The 19914-nt window shown below is 40.7% G+C and overlaps 2 protein-coding genes across 3 annotated transcripts; both read left to right on the top strand.

Annotated features, from left to right (window-relative positions):
• The first annotated feature begins 269 nt into the window (after positions 1 to 269).
• On the top strand, positions 270 to 9832 carry LOC120832532 (calpain-1 catalytic subunit). Its single transcript, XM_040198888.2, has 22 exons — positions 270 to 391; positions 1033 to 1288; positions 1384 to 1453; positions 1593 to 1711; positions 1798 to 1931; positions 2022 to 2196; positions 2449 to 2523; positions 2635 to 2720; positions 3016 to 3090; positions 3234 to 3391; positions 5810 to 5967; positions 6153 to 6164; positions 6244 to 6452; positions 6679 to 6724; positions 6817 to 6870; positions 6957 to 7014; positions 7095 to 7156; positions 7332 to 7400; positions 7579 to 7657; positions 7880 to 7996; positions 9375 to 9427; positions 9621 to 9832. Exons 2-22 carry the CDS (start codon positions 1052 to 1054, stop codon positions 9645 to 9647), a joined length of 2073 nt encoding a protein of 690 aa, XP_040054822.2. The 5' UTR covers positions 270 to 391; positions 1033 to 1051; the 3' UTR covers positions 9648 to 9832.
• A 1823-nt stretch (positions 9833 to 11655) lies between these two features.
• Positions 11656 to 19742, top strand: LOC120832531 (calpain-1 catalytic subunit). 2 transcript variants are annotated; one of them, XM_078089380.1, is made up of 22 exons: positions 11656 to 11789; positions 12142 to 12400; positions 12499 to 12568; positions 12776 to 12894; positions 12981 to 13114; positions 13205 to 13379; positions 13631 to 13705; positions 13817 to 13902; positions 15096 to 15170; positions 15595 to 15755; positions 16551 to 16717; positions 16851 to 16862; positions 16942 to 17150; positions 17381 to 17426; positions 17503 to 17571; positions 17658 to 17715; positions 17804 to 17865; positions 18041 to 18109; positions 18288 to 18366; positions 18564 to 18680; positions 18810 to 18862; positions 18991 to 19742. In XM_078089380.1, exons 2-22 carry the CDS (start codon positions 12164 to 12166, stop codon positions 19015 to 19017), a joined length of 2100 nt encoding a protein of 699 aa, XP_077945506.1. In that variant the 5' UTR covers positions 11656 to 11789; positions 12142 to 12163; the 3' UTR covers positions 19018 to 19742. The 2 variants fall into 2 exon arrangements, with proteins under 2 accessions (XP_077945506.1, XP_077945507.1); XM_078089381.1 differs by lacking the exon at positions 16851 to 16862.
• The last annotated feature ends 172 nt before the right edge of the window (positions 19743 to 19914 follow it).

Below are 19914 nucleotides of genomic sequence, written 5' to 3'. Positions count from 1 at the left end.
ACATCATAGCACATGAATAAACACAACAAAACATACTTCAAGATTTAAAATATAGCATGCGATCATTTTGCAGATGTTACATCTGTGCAATAAATGCACAATTCTAAATACTAAGACAAGAGCAGCAGTTTGGATTTAAAAAATAAAAACTCCTCAGTATCAGTCATACCATTTGAATATCCTAGTGAGACAATTTGCATGTTGGCCCACATTCCTGTGTAAGCTGTGGCAGGTCACCTGTTTGAGAGTTTTCGTTTCGTTTATCAAAGGAATGCATCTCGCTGACAGCAGCGCCTCGGGCGTTTGTAAAACTAATTTAAGAACTGGAGCTTCTTATTTGGAGTCGCTCTCCCACAGACGCTCACGTCACGTCCCTTTTCTGGCTGGAAAGGTAAGATCCAAGGTCCTATTACATGTTGCGGTCCAGGATTAAGTCAAATGTGTTTGTCTGTGTCATATTAATTTCACTTTACCTGCAGTGGATGGAATTCCCCTCCTCTTGAACTTGTTAAAGAGGTTATTCCTTGTTATTCCTGCAACATGCAGTATCTCATGTATATACTTCCTCATGACAGTGTTTATGTTGTGGTTTAGGTCTTTTTCCAAAGCAAGATTTAATTTTTGTGGTGTAATAATTAAATTACTGTTAATGGTAAATGAATGTGTAAAACAGTTGTTTTAACTACAGTCGTGCAAATATGAGTTTATTTGAAAAGATCCGATATAACTGTCTCCCAAAAATACAAAGCAACTTGTTTGCAACAAAATTTGTCATTCTCCCTATTTTATAGTCCATTTACTCTGGAATGGTCATGAATGTTTTACTTTCAATGGATTCCATAGATTACATTTTTCCTTTTCGTCTCTTGGCTATAGCACCATCATTTATTTTGCTGTTTGTAAAGTAAAGTAAAACAGGAAAATAAAACAGGTATTACTACCGATTGATGTGTTAATGCACTCCGTAGTATTCATAGAATCTTAAAAGCACACTTCAAAATCTTTCCCTCTGGATCTCCCTCTGCTGCACAGAGACTGACAGACTGCAGCGATGGCTTTGCCCGGCGTGTGCATGAGCATCCTTAACGCCCGTAACACGAAAAACGGCTACGGGACCTTCGCCAAACCCGAGCCGTTTCTCAACCAAGACTATGAGCGGCTGAAACAGTATTGTCTCATCCAAGGGGTGAGGTTCATCGACAAAATGTTCCCCCCCGACAAAACGTCCATCGGAGGAGACGTACTCGAACCTGCTGACTTGAGCCGAGTGGAGTGGCTCAGACCCGCGGTGAGGCTTTCATTTGAACCCGTTGCTGAAAGATGCTTAGAGTCAACATGTATGAAGTGTGTTATATATATTCAACCTTCAACAACCTGTTCAAGAAACTGGTTCCAAATCCATCTTTTGAAGCTGGCGAGATCTCCAGGTTTGACTTTGGTCAAGGAATTGTTGGTAAGCAAATTGCTAAATTCCTAATTATTTGTAAATTGTTGGTCCAGAAATGTCATTTTGACGAGCGAGTGCAGAAAAGATTTCAGTATAATCAATCTTCTGTAATCTGATAACATCTCAACGAGCGTTGTTTACACAGGAAACTGCTGGTTTCTCGCGTCTATCGGATCTCTGACGTTCCAGAAACAAATCTTTCAGCAAGTTGTTCCTCTTGAGCAAAGGTTTGATAAGAAATACTGCGGGCTGTTCCACTTCAGGGTAAATAACCGTCAGCAGTGGATTCTGTTAGGTAGTAAATATCCTATATAAATCTTTTCATATTCTCTCTTTTCTCAACTACCCAGTTTTGGAGATTTGGGAAATGGGTGGACGTCGTTATTGACGATAAGTTACCAACGATTAATGGCCAACTGATCTTCGTTCATTCCAGTGACCCGACTGTGTTCTGGCCTGCTCTGCTCGAGAAGGCCTATGCCAAGTATGACAAGAAAACTAGAATGCTGTTTTACAGATATCTGCCTTTTTTTTGGAGTATTACTGAAAGTAACGTCCTAACTGATCGTTTCAGAGTGTGTGGCTCTTACTCAGACATGAATTCAGGAACCCCTGATGAGGCTTTGGTGGACTTCACCGGAGGTGTTCACATGTGCATTGAACTGCAAGACCCTCCCGGAGACCTTTGGGAACAGATGTGTAGAGCTGGCCAGTTCAAGTGCCTGATGGGCTGTGGTACAACGCAGGGGGTAAGCATGAAGCTTCTGCCCAAAACAACACATGCTTCTTCAGGATTTTAATTCATTTGAATCATCCAAACTAAATGGCTCTGCAGAATCTCACTAGTCTAAGTGTGACCTGGTTAACACCGGCATTATTTCATAATAGTTTGTGCTTCTTTCATGAATGGTGAAGAAATAAAAACCTTCTTTAGTTCATGGTAAAAGTGTCTCGACCAAGACTATCTGCATGATAACACAAAGAGCCTCCTCATCTTACAGGACTCAGCCGGCAACGCCGTGTTACCGAATGGATTGGTCCAAGGCCACGCCTACGCTGTCACAGGGGTCAAGCAGGTGAATTTGTTTTAAAGGAACTAAGAACATAGGTTTAACAAAGGCCTTAAAATGGTCTCTACTTTATATTGGGAAATAATGATTGTTTTCTTTCTTGCTATTGCTGGTAAGATGATGAGTAATGGGACACCAGTACAGCTGGTACGTCTGTGGAACCCCTGGGGCGCAACAGAGTGGAACGGAGCCTGGAGTGATGAGTAAGAACCGCCGGGAGTACAGTGAAGGTGTTTTTCTTGATTTGGACCCTTCACAGGACACAATGTTTGTGTAATTCCTGTCTGGAGGGGTTGAGGACATTTGGCACCGAGTCTTGAGAAGCTAATCTGTGGTCTTTGCAACACAAGCTTTGTTGGACTGCAAATGCAGCTTATTGACATTTGGTCAAAATATTGTTTATTTTTTCAATTTCATTTCCTGACTATTGTTAGTAATGACAAAACTTCCAAAAATGTCTAGTGTTCAAGCCCATGACGAAATATGACAAATATTAAGGTCGCGTTTGTGGCAAACTGTGAGTCCTGAAGACCGTGAGAGCTGCCTTGCAATGCGTGATGATGGCGAGTTTTGGTAAGTTTAGAAAAATCAACATTTGGTAACTGACATTTTTTAAAGTAGAACTTTAATAGATTCTTTGATTGGTGGATTGAAGTGAATCCAACACTACAGTGAGGTATCTTAAAATAATCCCCAATGTCAATCCCCAAAAACAGGATGACCCTGGAGGACTTCTGTAAATTCTACTTATTACTGGACATCTGCTGCCTGTATCCCAATTTCCTGGATGGAGACTCTTCTTGCCATTGGAAGACCACCTTCTATGAAGGACGATGGGTTGCAGGAACAACTGCTGGAGGATCCATGAACAACTGTACTTCTCAGATACGTGGTGCAAAAGCAGTCAATATTTAAAAAACAAGAATATAAAATAATAATAATAATTAATAGAAATAAATATTTAAAATATTTAAAAAATAAATTAAATTAAATATTCGAAAAAGATATATCCATCCATCCATCTTCAACCACTTATCCGGGGTCGGGTCGTGGGGGCAAACGCTCCAGCAGGGGGCCCCAAAACTCCCTTTCCCGGGCCACATCTACCAGCTCTGACTGGGGGATCCCACGCCGTTCCCAGGCCAGTGCAGAGATATAATCTCTCCACCTAGTCCTGGGTCTTCCCCGGGGCCTCTTCCCAGCTGGCCGTGCCTGAAACACCTCCCTAGGGAGGCGCCCAGGGGGCATCCTCACCAGATTCCCAAACCACCTCAACTGGCTCCTTTCGACGCAAAGGAGCAGCGGCTCTACTCCGAGCTCCTCGTGAATGGCTGAGCTTCTCACCCTATCCCTAAGGGAGACGCCAGCCACTCTCCTGAGGTAACCCATTTCGGCCGCTTGTACCCGTGACCTAGTTCTTTCGGTCATGACCCATACTTCATGACCATAGGTGAGGGTAGGAACGAAGATTGACCGGTAGATCGAGAGCTTTGCCTTCCGGCTCAGCTCTCTTTTCGTCACAACGGTGCGGTAAAGCGAGTGCAATACCGCCCCCGCTGCTCCGATTCTCCGGCCAAACTCACACTCCATCTTCCCCTCACTTGTGAACAAGACTCCGAGGTACTTGAACTCCTTCACTTGGGGTAAGGACACATTCCCTACCTGGAGTAGGCAATCCATCGGTTTCCTGCTGAGAACCATGGCCTCAGATTTAGAGGTGCTGATCCTCATCCCAACCGCTTCACTGCCAACCGCTCCAGTGAGAGTTGGAGGTCACAGACAGAAGATGCCATCAGGACTACATCATCTGCAAAAAGTGATGAAATCCGCAGCCCCCAAAATGTCTATCTCTCCGGGGACCTGGTCATACGCCTTCTCCAGGTCCACAAAACACATGTAGACTAGATGAGCATACTCCCCGGCCCCCTCCATGATTTGTGAAAGAGTACAGAGCTGGTCCGTCGTGTCCACGACCAGGCCAAAAACCACATTGTTCCTCTTCAATCATTGGATCGACTATCGGTCAAACCCTCCTTTCCAGCACCTTGGAGTAGACTTTACCAGGGAGGCTAAGTAATGTGATACACCTGTAGTTTGCACACACTCTCTGTTCCCCCTTTTCGTCCCAGACTTCAACGCAATGTTGAAGAGGCGTGTCATCCGAGACAGCCCCCCAACACCCATTGCTTTTAGCATCTCTGGACGGATCTCATCAATCCCCGGGGCTTTGCCACTGCGGAGTTGTTTGACTACCTCAGTGACCCCCACCAGGCAAATTGACGATGATCCCTCCTCCGCCTCCAGCTCCGCCTCTACCAAACAGGGCGTGCTAGTTGGATTCAGGAGTTTCCTCAAAGTGTCAAAGGGTCCCATCTTTACTGTACACAGCTTGTTCCAAGGTTCTCCCTCCCGAGGTGCCGGATGGTCTTTCAGAAGCACTTTGGTGCCGACCGATAGTCCTTCTCCATAGTTACTCTGAACTCCTCCCATACTCGCTGCTTTGCCTCCATCACGGCAGAGGCTACCGCCCTTCGAGCCTGTCGGTACACTGCAAATGCCTCCAGAGTCCCATCGGATATCATAACCCGGAAGGCCTCCTTCTTCAGTCGGATGGCTTCCCTGACCACCGGTGTCCACCATGGGGTTCAAGGGTTACTCCCCCTTGATACGACTCACTGCCGCAGCTTCAGCAATGGAAGTTTTGAACATACACCACTGTGGTTCAATGTCCCCTACCTCCACAGGAATGTGAGCAAAACTCCACCGGAGGTGTGAGTTGAATTCACCCGCACTACATGATTCAGTTTATGAGGTCTGTCCTGAGTCTTCCCCATCCTCTGACCCAGGACACCACCAGATGGTGATAAGTTGAGAGCTCTGCCCCTCTCTTTACCCGAGTGTCCAGAACATGGGGCCTCAGACGATACGATTACAAAATCGAACTTTGGCCTAAGGTGGTACCACGTACACTTGTAAACATCCTTATGTTCGAACATGGTGTTTGTTATGGACAATCTGTGACTGAAAATGATATATTATTTTAAAAAATGAAAGTCAACGTTAATAATGAAATTAAAAACTGGGAGAAAAAATTGCTTGCCACGAAAATAAAATAAAATTTGATATAAAAAAATGATATATTAAAAAGAATATTCCGCTATATAAACATATGTATCAATAATAAATGTCTGTTTTTTCCATTGATACAAAATCAGGGCTTTACATCTCAAATGAACAAATTCGCCAAAATAAAAGGAAAAAATGATCAAATTTCTCCCTCTTTGCATTCCAGCCAGTTTCTGGAGTAATCCACAATATCGGATCCAGATTGCTGGGGAATATTCCGGGAGAGATGACGAGAAGAACCTGCTGGTGTCTCTCATGCAAAAGCCTGACAAGAGAAACAGACGCATGGTCCAAAATCTTTATATTGGATTCATTGTGTTTGAGGTAAATGTTACCCTCCATTGTTCTTCTCACAGTGCGATGCCCACTGTGGATATATCATGCATAGAAAAGGGAGGTAGCTGTTTAAAGTATTCACTTTGAATAAAAGTCATGTCTCATGAAATAATTTATGTAAAAAGGGTGTTCTAAACCCCAGACAAAATAATTTTCTTCTCATTTCTACTCAGGTGACTGGAGAAGTAAGTATTATTTTCTGTTGAATCCTAATCAATTACATTTAGCAGCTATAATATCAACTGAAATATGCATTCATTACAGTTCAAGGCACAGAGGGGGAAGTTCCCAGCCGCTTTCTTCAGAAGGAACCGACCTGTTGCCCAAAGTAAAGGCTACAAGAACGCGCGTGAGGTGATGGCGTTCTTTGCACTAAAGTCCGGCGAATACCTGATAGTGCCGTTGAACCCCACTCCAACTGAGTCGGCCTCCTTCATCCTGACCATCGTCTCCAAGGGAGAGACTCATGTCCAGTAAGTCACTCACAAATCAATCTGTTAAAAACGCTCATAGAATGAATCTATAAAACATGAATTCTGCTAATTACAGCAAAAGTGGTGAATAAAAGGTGCGTTTAAACAACATCCCTAAACGTAGAAACAAACTGTAATATCATTGCTGAAAGTCAAATGGCTGTAACGTGTTCCTAACTACTGCGTTACAAATCATGTACTGACGTCTCCCCCTCTTTCCTCTCAGGGAGAACTCCGGTGGCCATGGTGACGTGCAGCACGATATCCAAGAGGTTTGTGAGATTTCTTAAATATATCGACACAAACATACTGATCAACGCATCAATTTGTGTAATTCCTTCTTTTGCTGCCCAACCCCATCGAGAATGGAGAGGAGGACGAGAAAAAGAGAACCATGTCCCGTCAGTACTCTGACATGGTAATTGTGGTGTCTTAATGCAATAGTTAAAACATTTTGAAAGGTGTGCATGTTGATTTGTTGCAAGTTTACCCTTTTATTTCCAGTATGAGGAGGTGGATGCCGAGAAGCTCCAGAGGCTTCTGAATGAACACATCCTGAAAGGTTGGAATTTATATATATACATATGGATATATGTATTTATTAAGCAAATAAAGCACCCTGACATTTTTGTGTTCATTTAGGAGACATGAAATCTGGAGGCTTCAGCATTGACGCCTGTCGCAGCATGGTTGCTCTGATGGACGTATCCTATTTGGTGAAGGGGTGTTACAGCGTTTAGCGTAGTTTGCATGAGACAAGTAAGCAGCCGCACATGCCAAAGCCTGCCTGACCTTTTGGTGTTCTCACACACATGAATGGGTGGAAAAGCTCCTCTTGAATCCTGAAACTACCTGCACAGCTCTGACCTTAATGTTTAGACATCCATCACCGGAAAACTGAATGATGAGGAGTTTGTTCATCTGTGGAACAAGGTCGTCGGGTACAAGGTATGAGGGACAAGGGAAGCAATAAACATCCCATAACAAAAGACATTGGGGACTAACTGGAGATCGCATGGCTGTATGAGTTATTCAGTGTTAGGGTGCAACCTGCTATAAAGTCTATAGTGTTTTGTTTTATTGCTGTCAAGCTCAGACTTTAAGCCAACTGTCTTCTCCTTTCTAGGATGTTTTCTTCCGCTCTGATGTTTCACGAACAGGAACACTTTCCCTGATTGAGCTGAGGAACGCAATCACGGCCTCAGGTGTGCACACAAGACACCACAGGGACCAAGAATAGAAACGTTACGATAAAGTTGATCAATGTGACTCGATAATGGACGTGTGAGCCCTCGCTGTGCACAAACAAAAACACCTGCTTTTGTTCAGCTGCATTTTGTGTTTTTCCTGTGTATATAGAAGCAAACCCTAAAGGGAACGTTTGCGAAAATATAAATCCTAAGTCAAGTTTTGCGTATGCTGGTCAGGAAACACGATCAACGATGAGATTCTGAACCTGATGGCGTTGCGCTATGGCGCCTCCTCTGGACACATCACGCTGGAGAGCTTCATCAGTCTCATCCTTCGCTTCGACCGCGTGAACCGTAAGTCAACCTTGTGAAACAAATAGATCTCCTGGTGCATAAACCACCGGAGGACAGGACGCGTCATCGAGACTTTCAAGTGCGTGTATTTGTTTTGTAGCACCCGTATCACCACCCTGCGAGTCACTCACGTGAGAATGGGGGGTGCTTGGGTTCGATGAATCGTAAAACCTTTTAACAAGAAGCTATTTAAAAAATAATGAGACCCAGAGATGGTTGTTCTTTTAACAAAAGTAAAATAAATAGGGTAACGCCCTTGTTTATTTAAATACAATAATTACTTTCCCCCAATATTACCAAATAGACAAAAATAAATAACCAGAACTTCCCCAAAACGTAAATAATAAACTCTAAATTCAGTGATACACCCCAATAGTATCAATGACGTTACATCAAAATAAATGGTCGAAATGTTCCTGTTCCTTAACTCGGAGAATACCAGAGTTCTCAACAATAACAATAAGAACTCCCCCCTTTAAGTGTCTTGAAACAGGTATTAGCCGATGCGGTGTTGGGCCCAATCACACACACAGCCACACATGTTACACTTACTTACGGCAACGATATGTACGGGGGGGAAAAACCCGCTGCAGGCCTGTTTGGTCTGGCAACACATTGAGTTCGCTGAAATCACTGTCAACACATTGAGTTCGCTGAAATCACTGTCAACACATTGAGCGCGTGGAAACTCGGGTCCGCGATGCGAGTCACCGACACTTCCGGCCGGCCTCGCGCGCCGCGGCTAGCAAGCTCGGCTCCCTCGATGGCGACCTCCGCTGCTTCTCCCCCGCTCCGTCCGACGGGGTTTCGGCTTCGGGTTTTCCTCCGTTTCCGGGCTCACAAACACACCGAGTCCGCGGTCCACTCCTTCCAGCCTCCCGCGCCGGTTTATTCCGCCGTCTTATCTCCCTGCTAGCGTCTTTTCCCTCTTCCCCAAAAACGCCGGCGTCCCGTCCCCTTCACGACCCCTCGTTTTTTTCTGAAGAACCCCAAAACTTCCAGCACTTTCCAGTCACGTGTCTTCCCCGTTGTTTTCCAAACCAATCACCATTGGCTGTACAACTGACCAATAATACTGTAACATCAAACAGTAAGTAATAAAAGGCTAACGGCCTAAAACCTCTGTAGATTTTATTTAACTAAATAATATGAACCTGACATTAGTATTCATCACTATGACAAACATTACTCCATGCACGACAAATAAACATCTCCCCACTTAGAAATCAGGTGTCCCCTATTATTTATTTATTTATTTAATGTAAAATAAACATTTACTTTATTTAATAGGCAGGCACCTAGTTTTGAAAGTACGACTATAAGTCCTAAGTTCACCAGGGGACTACAGTTTTATAAACATTTGTGTCTTTCTCAATAGAAATCTTCAGACATTTGTCTAATGGAAAGGACATGACTCTTCGTGAACCAGAGGTCGGTTAAATTTCTTTTCACTTGTTATTTTAGGCATCCAAAATGTGCTGAGCTGTTGATTTGATACAAAGGGAAATATTTTACTGGAGCAAAGCCATCTGTGTTTCATACCACTGTCACAGTGTGTTGAACTAGAAAAAAATGTACGCCTACACTTGAGCCCAATAATAATCTATCCCTCCCTAATTTGCAGTGGCTGTCCCTTTCGATGTACACCTGATCTGACTGAGAAGATGAAACTGCAGGATTCATTTGGAAATCTGCAGCCGATAATGTGAAAGAAAATGAATACAAAGGTGTTCTTCTGCAAAAGAGCTTTTACGTGTTATTAAGTCTATAAGATTTTAGTTGGATGTGTTGAAATAAGCAAATCACTTTGTGCTTTACAAAATAAATACCATATACAAACCTGTTGTATATATGTCTAATAAATATTTCCCCTATAGCTACTTATGCACACAGTATTGGAGACGTGTTGTTAATTTTCCACACATTCCACATTAACGTCAAATAAGAAGTAAAACAGATTTCTCTTTCAATATTCAAGATATACTGTTGGATTTGATACATATAAGGAGAGTACCTCCTGTATCTGTACTTTTTTATTTATCTGAAGCACCAGGTTGCTAGGCAATGGGAGCAGCGGAGGTAAAGCTGATGACGCAGGCAAGAAGTCATTTTACCTCAGCAACAAGCATCAATGGCAAATGAAGATAAAGACAACTGCAAGCCGTATTTTATAGATACTACTATTGTTATTAGTCACAGGATTAAATTTTAGGACTTTTTCCAGGCGAGAAGTTAGTTGTTCAAGCAACATGTCTGTGCTCAGTTGGTCAACATTTATGTTCTTTGGCCCACTTAAATTATGTCACAACTATACTTTCCGATCCAACAGAGTTACTCTGTACAAATGAGTCTACCAGCCATTTGATCGACCAGGAAAGACTGATTTCCCCTCAATGGACATCATCAAGGGACAAAGACCAGACTGTTTGTCTCAGTACCCCGTTAAATATCAGGGCTGTCCTCAACGTTATTGTTGACCAACCATCTAGAAGCTTTAATCGACAGATCTATTAAACAGAGTTTCTCCAAAAGAAATCACACAAAAGCACCACTTTAAATCTCGTGTTAACCGGTGATGCACTCCTTGTGGTGGTTGTTGTTGTTGTTGTTGTTTTTTCAATTACCATGAAAAAACATTAAACATGACAAATCGTCAAAATCTATCTTAGTCAATTAGTGATGGTACAATATTACAACATTTAAATTGATCAAATGACTTTAAAAAGCAGACTTTAAGACCATCGTGTTTAATCCAAGTTTTCATTAAGACACTGAAAGATTTTTGTTACTCTCTTGTGGCTTGAAACAGTAAAAAAATCAATGACGGAATTGACAGAATCTGAATCAGCTTCGTTGGCCAAGTATTGACTGCAAAGAGTACCGGAACAAATGATTACTGCAACATGTGGCTTTGTTTAAATGAGGTGGATGGATGTGACAGCATATACTGCATGCTTAGATTCATATTGGTAGTTAAAAATGATGTTATATTAGATGAGATTATATAGTATTAAAAACTATAAAATATGTTATTACAATCTGAGTTGTCATCATCATCACAGATATCAGATATCACATGTGTAGAAATCTTTTTTGTGCAGCATAATAAGACAAAATAATACAATAACACAAGCAGACATTTTAAAGTAACATGAATCTAAGAAACGTAATAATTATTAGAAGAGTATCTGAAATATGATTACCTGGTATTATTTTCAAAAGGAGTACATCGTAGATCCAACAAATGTTTTAAATAAATACAAGAAAACTGATTTTAAGATTTAACATATTACATGCAATAAATTTAACACATGTTACATTTGTACAACAAATGCACACTTTTAAATACTAAGACAACAGCAGCAGTGTGGATTGAAAAAGTAAAACTCTGTTTACCTCAATGTCAGTCATATCATATGGATGTCCTTGTGAGACAATTCGCATGAAGGTTTGATCCTCTAAAGTCATGCGGATTAGCCGAGTTGGAACTTGTGCACTAACCAGACAAGTTGCTGAGCAAGTAAATGTCTGCATCAATACATTTCAACACTAAGGCAGCACGAATACGCAAACAAAATAAAAGAGTTAGATTTGCATAGTATCTGCCTGCATACCTGGAAAAGATGTGGCAGGTTACTCGTTGCCCCGATTAGAGTTTTCTTGTTAAAGGAACGCCTCTCGCTGACAGCAGTGGCCTCAGGCGTTTGCAAGTATCATATAAGTACCGGAGTTTCTCTTCTTTTAAACTCGCTCTTCCACAGACCATCATCACGTCCCCTTTCTGACCGGAGAGGTAAGATCCAAGGTCCTATTGCTTGACTTATGTTCTTACTTTAGTAGCACTAAGAACTGTATGAAGGGCTGCTTCTGTTTTACTTTTAATGGTTTACTTTTATATTTTGTGGTCCAGGATGAAGGATAAAGTCACATTTCACTGTCATATTTATTTGACTATACCTGCAGTAAGTGGAGTTATTCCTGCAGCATGCAGTATTTCATGCGTGAACGTTCTCATGATAGTGTTTATGTTATGTTTAGGTCTTTTTCTAACACAAAACTGTTTGGGGTGTAATAGTTATACTACTACTATAGAATCTTAAAAGCACACTTCAAAATCTTTTCCTCTGGATCTCCCTCTGCTGCAGAGGAGACTGACAGACTGCAGCGATGGCTTTGCCCGGCGTGTGCATGAGCATCCTTAACGCCCGTAACACGAAAAACGGCTACGGGACCTTCGCCAAACCCGAGCCGTTTCTCAACCAAGACTACGAGCAGCTGAAACAGTATTGTCTCATCCAAGGGGTGAGGTTCATCGACAAAATGTTCCCCCCCGACCAAAGGTCCATCGGAGGAGACGTACTCAAACCTGCTGACTTGAGCCGAGTGGAGTGGCTCAGACCCGCGGTGAGGGTTTCATTTGAACCCGTTGCTGAAAGATGCTTAGAGTCAACATGTATGAAGTGTGTTATATATATTAAACCTTCAACAACCGTCTGTTTAAGAAACTGGTTCCAAAGCCATCTTTTGAAGTTGACGGGATCTCCAGGTTTGACTTTGGTCAAGGAATCGTTGGTAAGCAAATTGCTAAATTCCTAATGATTTGTAAATTGTTGTTCCGGTAATGTGAGAAGCTAGTGCAGAAAAAACTGAACCTGGCCAGAGCGGACATTGCACCAATGTATTTCTTCCCCTCTGGACTGTTGTGGTATAATCAATGTTCAATGTAATCTGAAAACAACTCTCACCTTATTTCAAACTCAACGAGAGTTGTTCACACAGGAAACTGCTGGTTTCTCGCGTCTATCGGATCTCTGACGTTCCAGCAACAAATCTTTCAGCAAGTTGTTCCTCTTGAGCAAAGGTTTGATGAGAAATACTGCGGGCTGTTCCACTTCAGGGTAAATAACCGTCAGGAGTGGGTTCTGTTAGGTAGTAAACATCCTATATAAATCTCCTCATATTCTCTCTTTTCTCAACTACCCAGTTTTGGAGATTTGGGAAATGGGTGGACGTCGTTATTGACGATAAGTTACCAACGATTAATGGCCAACTGATCTTCGTTCAGTCCAGTGACCGGACTGAGTTCTGGCCTGCTCTGCTCGAGAAGGCCTATGCCAAGTATGACAAGAAAACTAGAATGCTGTTTTACAGATATCTGCCTTTTTTTTGGAGTATTACTGAAAGTAACGTCCTAACTGATCGTTTCAGAGTGTGTGGCTCTTACTCAGACATGAATTCAGGAACCCCTGATGAGGCTTTGGTGGACTTCACCGGAGGTGTTCACATGTGCATTGAACTGCAAGACCCTCCCGGAGACCTTTGGGAACTGATGTGTAGAGCTGGCCAGTCCAAGTCCCTGATGGGCTGTGGTACACCGCAGGGGGTAAGCATGAAGCTTCTGCCCAAAACAACACATGCTTCTTCAGGATTTTAATTCATTTGAATCATCCAAACTAAATGGCTCTGCAGAATCTCACTAGTCCTGTGTAACCTGGTGAACACCGGCATTATTTCATAATAGTTTGTGCTTCTTTCATGAATGGTGAAGAAATAAAAACCTTCTTTGGTTCATGGTAAAAGTGTCTCGGCCAAGACTATCTGCATGATAACACAAAGAGCCTCCTCATCTTACAGGACACAGCCGGCAACGCCGTGTTACCGAATGGATTGGTCCAAGGCCACGCCTACGCTGTCACAGGGGTCAAGCAGGTGAATTTGTTTTAAAGGAACTAAATACATACGTTTAATAAAGGCCTTAAATTGTTCTCTACTTTATATTGGGAAATAATTATTGTTTTCTTTCTTGTAATTGCTGGTAAGATGATGAGTAATGGGACACCAGTACAGCTGGTACGTCTGTGGAACCCCTGGGGCGCAACAGAGTGGAACGGAGCCTGGAGTGATGAGTAAGAACCACCCGGAGGTCTTTTTCTTGATTAGAACCACTTCACGTACACAATGTTTGTGTAATTCCTGTCTGGAGGGGTTGAGGACATTTTGCACCGAGTCTCGAAAAGCACATCTGTGGATGTCTTGTTATAACTTTCATGGTTGTGCCAGTTGAAAGTCATGCCTGAGCAGGGAAGTCCAGTTCTGACAGGTTTTCTACAATAATTTAGTAAAATGGCATATATTTTAGCATAAGCTAAATCAACAAAGTCTTTAGTTAGTTAAGTTTTCTAACCGTGACCAAATTCTTGTTAGACCAATCACAAGCCAACATTTATGAGGCACGTTTGTAAAATGTTGCACGTTCTAAAATCCTGCGCAGTTTTGCTACATTTAGCATTATCATATGAACAAAAAAGCACGACACCTTTTCAAACATTTAGAGAGAAATTCATATAAATGAATGCAATAACTTTTCCAAGGACAATGTTGGCAGTAACACAAAGTTGTTAAATAATATAAATGTTAAATGTAAATGTTAAATATAAATCTAAATGTTAAATGTAAATGTTTTTACATTTAACATTTAGATATAACATTTAACATTTACATTTATATTATTTAACAACTTTGTATGCCAAACACTATCCATGGAAGTTATTGCATGAATTTGTCTGAAAAAGTGACATATGAATATTGTTGTGGTTTTTTGTTCATATGATTATGCTAAATGCAGCAAAACTGCGCAGGATTTTAGAATGTGCGCCATTTTACAAACTGCGCCCCATAAACATTTGCAGGGGATAAGCTAAAACCAGCCAAGTTATGCTAGATGATTGCTGTGTACATTTTTAACTCTAATCCCCTTAGTTTTGTGTTGTGTCAGGTTTGCGTGACAGTGCTAAGCACACTGACAATGTTTGGATCAGTGCCATGAGAAATCAGAGACCTTCCCTTTTCTCGTCTTTGTTTTCACATGACTAGTTTTACTGGTTTAAGTTTACGGTCTTTGCAACACAACACAAGTTTTGTTTGACTGCAAATGCAGCTTATTGACATTTGGCCTTAAGATTATTTTCTTGATTATTTTCATTTGTTCAATTTAATGGAAAAAATGAATCTGCCCAGGTAAATTTTAAAAAAAGTCCAGTGTTCAAGCCCAAGACGTAAAAGTAATCACCTCTTTCTTTTCTGACAAATATTATCAAAGGTCGTCTTTGTGGCAAACTGTGAGTCCTCAAAATCGTGAGATGTGCCTTTCAAAGGGGGATGATGGTGAGTTTTGGTAAGTTTGCAAAAATCAACATTTGGTAACAGACATGAAATTATTTTTGGTGACATACTTACTAAATAGAAATCAGCAACTGCCACATTATTCATTTGTTTTTTAAAGAACCTTTCTCATATAAATGTCTTTGAATACAACCCGTATTCTTGACCCAAAAGGAAATTGAAAACATAGTTTTACCTACAAAAAGTACAGTGTGAGTAGGTACAATATGCTCACTATATCTGCAATCTATTTTGCATTGCAATTTAATCCAAATCTATTATTATCTAACTAAGTTATTAAGTTATTAAATGTAACTAAGACATTTAATAACTTAATAACTTAGTTAGATAATAATAGATTATTTGATTCGTGGATTGAAGTGAAACACTACAGTGAGGTATCTAAAATAATCCTCAATGTCAATCCCCAAAAACAGGATGAACCTGAAGGACTTCTGTAAATTCTACTCATCACTGGACATCTGCTCCCTGTGTCCCGATTTCCTGGATGGAAACTCTTCATGTCATTGGAAGACCGCCTTCTATGAAGGACGATGGGTTGCAGGAACAACTGCTGGAGGATCCATGAACAACTTTGGTACTTCTCAGATATGTGGTGCAAAAGCAGTCAATATATTTTTTTAAACGATAAAAATAAGAAACGGAAATAAAAAAATAAAATCTAAAAAATCTCCAAAAGTAATAATTAAAAAAATATTTTAAAAGAATATTAATAGATTAACTATTAAATATTAACGATTAAATATTCAAAAAAATAAAATTAAAATAATACAAAAAGAAATGAAGAAAAAATAAATTAAACAAGAGAAGGCAGAAACTGTGTTTGCGACATATGTTAATTGCTCCAATAATAAAAGGAAAAATAAAAGAAAATGTGTTTTGAGGGGAAAAATTCTGACAATAATATAATAATAATAGAATAAAATCTCTTTTAGAAAAAAATATATATAATTATTTAAAGAAAATGTTACGGGAAGAAACAATTGATAATCCTAGGAAACAGGGATCCAGGGATAATAAGCATCACAAAAAACCCAAATCTTCCAAAAAATAAATTAAAAGAAATGAAGCAAATATACAAAAAATGAAAATAATTTTAAAATAATAAAATAAAAAAGCCATGGGAAGGCAGAAAATTGTGTTTGCCACATATCTTAATTGCTTCAATAATCCAAGGTAATATGAAATATTGTGTTTTGAGGGAACCATTAGGGTAATAGGTAGTCACCAAAATAAATATTGAAAAAATAAGTCCGAAGAAAAAAAACATTGAAAAGAATATTCCCCTACATGAAACTTGTTTTTTTTTCTTCATTGACAGATGAACAGAAAAATGTAATAATAATGAATTGTCTCCCTCTTTGCATTGCAGACAGTTTCTGGACTAACCCACAATATTGTTTCAAGATTGATGAATTGCTGAGTAAATGTTCTACGGAACAGGGTGAGAAAAACATGCTGGTGTCTCTCATGCAAAAGCCCGACAAGAGAAACAGACGCCTGGTCCAAAATCTCCACATTGGATTCTCTGTGTTTGAGGTAAATATTACCCTCCATTGTTCTTCTCTCACTGCGACGCCCACTATGGATATATGAGATATGAGCTGATTAACAAAAAAAACAAAACAACAACCCTGACAAAAAACGTAATTTTCCTCCAATTTCTTCTCAGGTGACTGGAGAAGTAAGTAACATTTTCAGTTGAATCCTGATCAATTACATTTAGCAGCTATGATATCAACTGAAATATGCATTCATTACAGTTCAAGGCACAGAGGGGGAAGTTCCCAGCCGCTTTCTTCAGAAGGAACCGACCTGTTGCCCAAAGTAAAAGCTACAAGAACGCGCGTGAGGTGATGGCGTTCTTTGCACTGAAGCCCGGCGAATACCTGATAGTGCCGTCGACCTTCAGTCCAAATGAGACGGCCTCCTTCATCCTGACCATCGTCTCCAAGGGAGAGACCCACGTCCAGTCAGTCACTCACGAATCAATCTGTTCAAAACACTTGTTGAATGAATCTATTTAAAACAAGGAGTTTAGCCACGGTATTTTATTAATTAGTCAGCAGCACCTGGGAACAAGCTGATCCCTAAACGTAGAAACAAACTGTAATGTCATTGCTGAAAGTCAAATGGCTGTAACGTGTTCCTAACTACTGCGTTACAAATCATGTGCTGACGTCTCCCCCTCTTTCCTCTCAGGGAGAACTCCGGTGGCCACGGTGACGTGCAGCACGATATCCGAGAGGTTTGTGAGATTTCTTAAATATATCGACACAAACATACTGACCAATTCGTGAATTGGGTAATTCCTTCTTTTGCAGCCCAACCCCATCAAGAATGGAGAGGAGGACGAGAAAAAGAGAACCATGTTCCGTCAGTACTCTGACATGGTAATTGTGGTGTCTTAATGCAATAGTTAAAACATTTTGAAAGGTGTGCATGTTGATTTGTTGCAAGTTTACCCTTTTATTTCCAGTATGAGGAGGTGGATGCCGAGAAGCTCCAGAGGCTTCTGAATGAACACGTCCTGAAAGGTTGGAATTTATGTATATATACATATATATATATATATATGTATTTATTGAGCAAATGAAGCACACTGACATTTTTGTGTTCATTTAGGAGACATGAAATCTGGAGGCTTCAGCATTGACGCCTGTCGCAGCATGGTTGCTCTGATGGACGTATCCTATTTGGTGAAGGGGTGTTACAGCGTTTAGCGTAGTTTGCATGAGACAAGTAAGCAGCCGCACATGCCAAAGCCTGCCTGACCTTTTGGTGTTCTCACACACATGAATGGGTGGAAAAGCTCCTCTTGAATCCTGAAACTACCTGCACAGCTCTGACCTTAATGTTTAGACATCCATCACCGGAAAACTGAATGATGAGGAGTTTGTTCATCTGTGGAACAAGGTCGTCGGGTACAAGGTATGAGAGACAAGGGAAGCAATAAACATCCCATAACAAAAGACATTGGGGACTAACTGGAGATCGCATGGCTGTATGAGTTATTCAGTGTTAGGGTGCAACCTGCTATAAAGTCTATAGTGTTTTGTTTTATTGCTGTCAAGCTCAGACTTTAAGCCAACTGTCTTCTCCTTTCTAGGATGTTTTCTTCCGCTCTGATGTTTCACAAACAGGAACACTTTCCCTGATTGAGCTGAGGAACGCAATCACGGCCTCAGGTGTGCACACAAGACACCACAGGGACCAAGAATAGAAACGTTACGATAAAGTTGATCAGAATCATGTGACTCGATAATGGACGTGTGTCCTGTGTGTGTAGAAGCAAACCCTTAAAGGAAGGATAACAACGTTTGCAAGAACCACAGTTTATTGCTAAAATATAAATCCTAAATCAAGTTTTGCGTATGCTGGTCAGGAAACACGATCAACGATGAGATTCTGAACCTGATGGCGTTGCGCTATGGCGCCTCCTCTGGACACATCACGCTGGAGAGCTTCATCAGTCTCATCCTTCGCTTCGACCGCGTGAACCGTAAGTCAACCTTGTGAAACAAATAGATCTCCTGGTGCATAAACCACCAGAGGACAGGACGCGTGATCGAGACTCTCAAGTGCGTGTATTTGTTTTTGGCGTCATAAACATTTGTGTCTTTCTCAATAGAAATCTTCAGACATTTGTCTAATGGAAAGGACATGACTCTTCGTGAACCAGAGGTGCGGTTAAATTTCTTTTCATTTGTTATTTTAAGCGTCCAAATGTGCTGAGCTAAAATATTTCACTGGACCAAAGCCAACTGTGTTTCATACCCCACCATAATAATCCATCCCTCCTTAATTTGCAGTGGCTGTACCTTTCGATGTACACCTAGAGAAGATGAACTGCAGGGTTTGTTTGGAAAACTGCCGCCGATGATGTAAAAGAAAATGAATACCAAGGGTGTTCTTCTGGAAAATATATTTTACGTGTTATTAAGTCTATAAGATTTCAGTTGGACGTGTTGAAATAAGCAAATCACTTCGTACTTTACAAAATAAATACCTGTTGTATATGTCTATATATATCTGTATATATCTAAACTTACAAGTTTACTTGGAATGAGTTATTCAACCACTCCTCTCAGTGATGCACAATTGACTGTAATACAGAAAAGACATGTTGGCTTTAGAAAGATCACAAAAGGCAGACAATTTTTTTTAAATATTTTTATATATTACAATATATTTCTGTATTTGCGCTTATACCCTGAACCCAACGGCCTCTCTGTGTTGAGTTATCCCCATGCTGTCGGGAGTTTGTTGGCGTTTCAAACACAGCCGTCAAATGATGGAGAGGAGGAAACGAGGACAACAGGAAGATTCACTAGTTTAATTGTGGAATTCTGCCTTCAAGACGATCAAATGTGGGTACAAGCCGAGCGAATCAACAAAAAACCTTAAATTATTGATTGTGTGTACTGACAAAAAATACGGTCAATTTCTGTAAATTTCAATAAACCCAAAAGTCACATTTAAACACAAAATGATGAGTAATGTCAAGCAATCATCTATACTACAATTAGCTTTTAGGTTTACGAGAATAAACTGTTTTACATTATCTTGCACTTCACTAATGTTTTATGCGAACAACTGCCAGCTTTTATAATGGCTCCCGTATGTTGGGATACAAGTTCACGGATTGTTGGAAAATATTCCTATTTTTCTGAGTGCACAGCGGCGTACTATCGATACGAAGACATCCAAAGAGAACTGCAGCTGCTGTTCTGATC

This window comes from Gasterosteus aculeatus, chromosome 15, assembly GCF_964276395.1.
Source record: "Gasterosteus aculeatus chromosome 15, fGasAcu3.hap1.1, whole genome shotgun sequence".
NCBI classification, from domain to species: domain Eukaryota; kingdom Metazoa; phylum Chordata; class Actinopteri; order Perciformes; family Gasterosteidae; genus Gasterosteus; species Gasterosteus aculeatus.
This window is presented reverse-complemented; position numbering and strand designations above follow the sequence as displayed.